This window comes from Phycodurus eques, chromosome 21 (genome assembly GCF_024500275.1).
Source record: "Phycodurus eques isolate BA_2022a chromosome 21, UOR_Pequ_1.1, whole genome shotgun sequence".
Classification (NCBI taxonomy): Eukaryota; Metazoa; Chordata; class Actinopteri; order Syngnathiformes; family Syngnathidae; genus Phycodurus; species Phycodurus eques.
In genome coordinates, this window is record NC_084545.1 from 4,319,322 (window position 1) to 4,325,814 (window position 6,493).

The 6,493-nt window shown below is 40.8% G+C and overlaps 1 protein-coding gene across 1 annotated transcript; it reads left to right on the forward strand.

The window, feature by feature from the left end:
* The first annotated feature begins 415 nt into the window (after positions 1-415).
* prdm14 (PR domain containing 14) lies at positions 416-6,135 on the forward strand. The gene is made up of 9 exons (XM_061667046.1): positions 416-947; positions 981-1,019; positions 2,319-2,366; positions 2,430-2,593; positions 2,922-3,189; positions 3,264-3,466; positions 4,365-4,466; positions 5,276-5,495; positions 5,769-6,135. Exons 1-9 carry the CDS (start codon positions 416-418, stop codon positions 5,927-5,929), a joined length of 1,737 nt encoding a protein of 578 aa, XP_061523030.1. The 3' UTR covers positions 5,930-6,135.
* The last annotated feature ends 358 nt before the right edge of the window (positions 6,136-6,493 follow it).

Below are 6,493 nucleotides of genomic sequence, written 5' to 3' on the forward strand. Positions count from 1 at the left end.
CACAGATGAAAAAGACAATGCTTTAAAATTCAAAACGGCAGTGAAAGTGACAGATTATGGTCAAGAAATTATGGATTTTAACTTTTTCACCCCCCCCCCCCCAAAAAAAAATGACATTTTAGTATGCATGATGTCCATATATCTAAGTAGGATGGAGTTAAACATTTTCTTACAGATAAAAGTATAATTTGTCTCTTTTTTTTCTTTCATTAAAAGTTGGGGAAAAAAGCAACAACAACAAAAAAAACCAAGTGCTTCAAAATGCAAAACGGCAGTGAAAGTGACTTGGTTGTATTAAAAAATAAATGTAAGGTGAGGTTGAGTTTATTTTAGCAACAACGTGAGCAAAATTAAGTGTTAAAGTGCTCATTGATTGTTCCAACATGTCTCCTTCAAGGACACGGCTCCATCCCTCATGCTGCTCACCCTGTCCAGCCTCCCGCCAGCGCCCAAGGACGGGAGCCTCCAGGCGGACATGCTCAAGACGAGTCCCGCCCGGAGCTTCTTCCCCGGCCCTCATCACCACCACCACCCGTACATGGACCTCTTCCCCCGGACTCACGGCCTCCTTCACCCTCTCAAATCCACCTCCGCGCTGATGTTCAACCCTTATCTCCAGCAGCAGCAGCAGCAGCACATGTCAGCCGGCCCGGCGCTGCCTTACCTCGGCCACCTCGCGCCAGGACACCCGTTGTGCTCGTCCAAGCCGGAGGACCTGGCCGCAGTGGCGACGGAGCACGCCGCCGGTCCGCTCTCGCTTTCGGACTTGAGTCTGTGCAGTCCGGCCGGCGGGAACGACTGCGGGAGGTCGTCCTGCGCCTCCGCCTCGCCGGCTAAGCTGTCGCTCCGGAACCGGGCTCCGTCCCCGGAGAAGAGAGGTCGCTTCAACTTCAGCGAGGACGACTTGTTCGCCGTCTTGTACGGATACTCGGCGGGCCCCGGACGAGGCGGAGGCGGCGAAGGTGGAGGTGGAGGTGGAGGCCACGCTATATCCGGGGTGAACCTGCCTGACAAACCAGGTCGAGCAAAACTAATTTAATAATTGAAGGGGAAAAAGGCGTTCAATGATAGTTTAGAATATGTAAAAATATAGATTTTAATTGTCTTCGCTTTTAACCTCATTACCTTATTTTTGCCTCGTGCGCAAATTCTGTATAAAAAGGAACTAATCGGTAATATGTAAAACATACAATTAGTTTATATGAAATCAGAAAATAAGTCTAAAAACGAGATTTTTAAAGGAACAAATTTGGTATAAAAATAATGAAATGAGGGGTAAACGTCAGGTAAACACACTAAACAAATCAGGTTTAAAAAAATAATTTAAAAAAACACTTCGGTCAAAGAAAATGAACAAATGAGGTTTAGAACACAAATCAGAGTTTTTTTATTTTTATTTTTAAAAGATAAATTTAGTGTTTAAAAATTAACAAATGAAGTTTAAAAATGTATAAATCGGGTAAAGTTAGAATTACTCTAAATATCTATAATCACAATATAGGAATAAAATAGCCACATATCAGAATCATCTTTATTTGCCAAGTATGTCCAAGACACACAAGGAATTTGTCTCCGGTAGTTGGAGCCGCTCTAGTACGACAGACAGTCAATTTACAGAACACTTTGGGGACATAAAGACATTGACAAAAAAACAATTGTGCAAAAAGATGCAGAGTCCTCTAGCACTTAGAGCAGTTCGAACGACTAATATTGCAATAGTCCGGTGCAATGACCATTGTGCAAAGGGCGGTGAGACTTCAAGGAGTGCATGCGGTTTAAAGTGACGAGTAGTGCGATCATCTGGGACAATGTCGGTTGTGCAAATGTTACAGATACTCCTCAATCCGTGTGCAAATGGAGCAGATGCTACTCTGGCATGAGTGGCCAGTATATGCAAATAGTGCAGCATGGCGAGACAACTACAGTGAGTGCACGAGTAATACGTAATTGGCCCCACAGAAATGTGACAACGAACTCAAGTCAAAAAAAATTGTTGTCTCGTGATATATATATATTTTTTTATCTTCGAGCTGTGTTTTTAATTTTTTATACTGAATGTTTATTGTGGCACTGTGTGCCCTTTTAATCCTCTACGTTTCGCACATATTGTCGAACTGACAATAAAAAGCTACCTTGTAACTTGAATACAGACCAATGTATGCAATTTATATTTTTATTTATTTTTTCTTCTCTTTCTACATACGGTGTATATTTTGAAAATGTCATCCATTTTCTCGTGTTTCAACTCTTAATGAATTGATGCCAAATTTGTAATCTGACTAAACCTGATTTCCTTCCAGATTGCAACTTCCTTCCAGATTGCAACATCCTCCCGCTGGACATGGACGCTCTGGACCTCCCTGCGGGTGAGCCCCCCCAAGTCCACTTTGCTGTTGCGTGTCGGAACGTGAGCGACGTTCTCCTTGCAGGTCTGAGCATCGTGCAGGCGTGCTGGGGCAGCGTGTCTCACTACGGCGTGTTCACCGACGCCAAGAGCAGCGTTCCCAAAGGCACGCGCTTCGGACCCTTCCTGGGCAAGCTGGTCAACACCAGCGAGATGAAAACCTACGACGACAACACGCTCATGTGGGAGGTATGACTCGTCTTGTGGAGTCTTTGGGGCAAAATGGTGCAATACTCGCAGGCATATATACTTTATCCTCTACATAAAAAGACTAATATTACTGCTACTGCTACTACAGGTAGTTGCAACGGTCTCCTTTGTTTTACACCATCAAATCTAAGTGTATTAGCTATGTGTGACTTACACTGCCCCCTGGTGGCAAAGACACACAAGACACAATGCCCATTGAATTAAAGCATGAAATCATGATGCACAAACTGTTGAATTCTTTACATTCTGTTTAACGATGTTTTTACAGTTCGTTTTATCTAATTTCGACATCCTCGCTTTTTCGCAGGTGTTCGAGAACGGCCGCCTGAGCCACTTTGTGGACGGGCGGGGCGGCTCGGGCAACTGGATGTCGCTGGTCAAGTGCGCCCGCTTCGCCAACGAGCAGAACCTGGCGGCGGTGCAGGTCAAGGGTCAGATCTTCTACGAGGCCTGCAAGGAGATCAGAGGCGAGCAGGAGCTCTTGGTCTGGTACGGGGACGGCTACGTGCAGTTTTTGGGCATCCCGCTTGCCCTTAGGGGTCACGAGATGAATGACACCCTACCTGCCGCTGAAGGTGAGACCAGGAACCAGAGATGGGGACTTGACTTTAGATGGGCACCGATATAAACTCGTGAACTTTTTCTTCAGATGCCGGCGAGGGCTTCAAGTGCGACCGGTGCGGCAAGGTGTTCGCCTACAAGTACTACCGGGACAAGCACCTGAAGTACACGCGCTGCGTGGACCGGGGCGACCGCAAGTTCCCCTGCCACCTGTGCAGCCGCTCCTTCGAGAAGAGGGATCGCCTGCGCATACACATCCTGCACGTGCACGAGAAGCACCGGCCACACAAGGTTTTCATATATATATATAAATACTTTATTGTTAATAGTATTTTTCTTACTTCAGTGCAATCTTTCATTGTATTCTAAAGAGGGTCGTCCAGGCTGCTAAGGGGGCAATGGCCCCCCTGCCCTCCCTAGAACCGCCACTGTTTATTAATATATTTTAATAAAAATCATAACAATAACAACATGGGGCTGAAAGAACAGCTCAAAAATAATTACGTACAATGTTCAAGTTTCGGGGGGGGGGGGGAAAGTAATCCAAATTATTCAGTGGTGTGATTTATTATTATTAATTAATTAATTAATCACAACTCCAAATACAACATCATTATGAACATTGCATTAATAATAATAAAATTAAAACAAATTATTCAAATAAAAACGTACATTTACATGATAGTAAAAGTAAACAATGGTAACCTTATCATACTACAAATAAAACATTTCAAATGATCATACCTGGAATTTTGTTAGGATTCATTGTTCACTGGAAAATTCAGGTTTTCTAAAATAAGAATTATCTGACAATTGTTACGTCTGAAGTGTTTTAAACAATTATCCACATTATTAATAATCATTAATAGAGGGATTTTTATTGTGAGTTTATATTTGTTTTCTGATATGAAACGTGAATCCTCATGACAGAATTGTATTTGTGAGAAAATCTATTATTCATTGTGAAAACAAAATTGATTTTTTTTATTCAGAGAGCGCAATACAACAAATATATGAAATATTATTATTATAATGTTAAGTAAAAAAAAAACTATTGTACGTCTTTATAGAGGCCAGCTTCATCCTGCATTATGCCTCAATATCAGTTTAAAAAAAAAAAAAAAACTTTATTGCGAAATGAAGACAAATGTGAACAAAACTATGGTTGGGATTTGTTTGTGTGTTGCAGTGCACAGTTTGTGGAAAGAGTTTTTCTCAGTCGTCCAGCCTCAACAAACACATGCGAGTCCACTCGGGAGAACGTCCCTACAAGTGTGTCTACTGCAACAAGGTGAGGAGAAGGATGGACCAAATAAGGAAATGTTTTTTTTTTTTTTTTTTTTAAACGTGACTTTTATTTAATTGTTATTTTGATGTGATTGATTTTGTTTGTGCGGTATCGTCACGTATCCACTTCCTGGTTTTACGGCGCATTAATTTTGCCTCGAGGGCCGTGGCTATTGTGTCCCTCCGCGGGCACACTTGCGCGACACACTTCCATGCTAATTATCGCCAGATGTACACGCACCCTTTTGTCTCGCCACATTTTCGTTTAATTTACGATCGTGGAATGAACAGAAGCCCTTATTGTCCCTTCGTTCTTCTTTCATTGCACGGTATCTTCACTTCTTCCCCCCCCCTTTTTTTTTTTTTTTTTTTTTACACACTACGGGAATGTTTTGTTGCGTGACTCTTATCACCAATTGACCTCCCGCGTACGTGATCTCGCTAACGAGGCAATTGTTTTTTTGTAACTTCAAAATGAAATAACGGACATTAATTAAATGGAACTTAAACAAGATGTTTGTCCGTTGAATTTACAATTTCATTTTGTTTTTAAAATGTCATAAATGAATGTTTTGAAGTGGAACTACTTTATCGTCTGATTAAAAAATATGAAGAATCGTCGTGAACACTAAAATGGAATAAACCCATTAAATACAGTTCGAAAATGAATTAACAAAATAAGTGTATATTTTCTTTAAATATTTTGTTTTCAAAACACCCACAAAAGACATTAATGAAGGTTCTAAGTGAAACTACTTTATTCCCTAATTAAAAATTAGAAGCCTCAAACCGATAGTTTTTGGTCCCCTTCAGGCCTTCACTGCTTCCAGCATTCTGCGCACGCATATCCGCCAGCACTCTGGAGAGCGGCCGTTCAAGTGCAAGCACTGCGGCAAGGCCTTCGCCTCCCACGCGGCGCACGACAGCCACGTCCGGCGGACCCACGCCCGCGACAAGCCGTTCCCCTGCGACCTGTGTGGGGCTTCCTTCCAGGAGGAGCACGAACTCAAGTACCACGCCAAAAGTCATAAAAGTAAGCAATTAAAAGGATTTTTGAAACCAAACTTTTTAGTTTCGCTTGGTTTTAAAAGCATTTAAGTGGGATTAATATATTGCTAAACATGAACATAAACATTTTCATTGTGCAGTCATAATGAATGCCTGTCATAAAATGGAAATATGTACAACAGGGTAAAAAGTATTATTATTATAGAAACTTTTTTTGTTCTGTTTCTGAGCGTTTGAAAGAAATACGAATAAGAAATGCTTTTCACGTTAAAATGTTTTTTTCCCTGTTTCTTTTAAGACAGGCAAATCTTGGACAGCGCAATTCTCACTCCAGGAAATGGACCCGTGGAAGAATCCATTTTGGAAGACAATCCAAAAAGCCAAAGAAACGTCGACATCAATTTCCAACCTTACACTGGAATAACCCTTCTAAATCCCGAATATCGTCCCTGGAACTAAAAGCCAAACAACTTTATTGTCCCATTTATACTCTTTAAAAAGTGAAGTGTTTCTTTTTAGGTAGTTTTAAATGGTAACTGTTGAAGAAAATTGTGCTGTACAGGCTTATTTAATGAGGCACACGATAATTCAAATGATCATGAAAACGTGTCAAATTTATATCAATGTGATTTGTGCTGTGAATTGTGATTATTATTATTTTATTAGTTGGGCTTTGTGTAAAGGAACAAACGTTCTTATTTCATTTTGCCAATTTATAATGTCTGATCCACTGAAAAAGTGGGCTACCTTATTTATAATTTTGACAAATAATGAATAAATAAAAAAAATAATAATCCAAGCATGAGTTGTGTCTTCTAGCTCATAGAAAAAGTAAGTGCATACTCACAGGACACAGGATAAAAGCAAGGAAATCAATAAAACATGCATTTAGAATTTAAAAAAATAAATGAATAATGCCCAGTTTTCCATGCTGAAAACTAACACTGACATTCACCTTTATGTGCATTTACAATAAAATGTCTGACGCTGCTGTAAGAAGGATGGTGTAAAATTAAACGAGTC

Excerpts from the sequence above, each read along its gene's own strand:
- prdm14 (XM_061667046.1), top strand. The coding sequence starts at position 416 with ATGCTGCTCACCCTGTCCAGCCTCCCGCCAGCGCCCAAGGACGGGAGC. Across the intron at positions 2,367-2,429 it reads CGCTCTGGACCTCCCTGCGG|GTCTGAGCATCGTGCAGGCG; the intron begins GTGAGCCCCCCC and ends TTCTCCTTGCAG. Across the intron at positions 4,467-5,275 it reads AGTGTGTCTACTGCAACAAG|GCCTTCACTGCTTCCAGCAT; the intron begins GTGAGGAGAAGG and ends GGTCCCCTTCAG.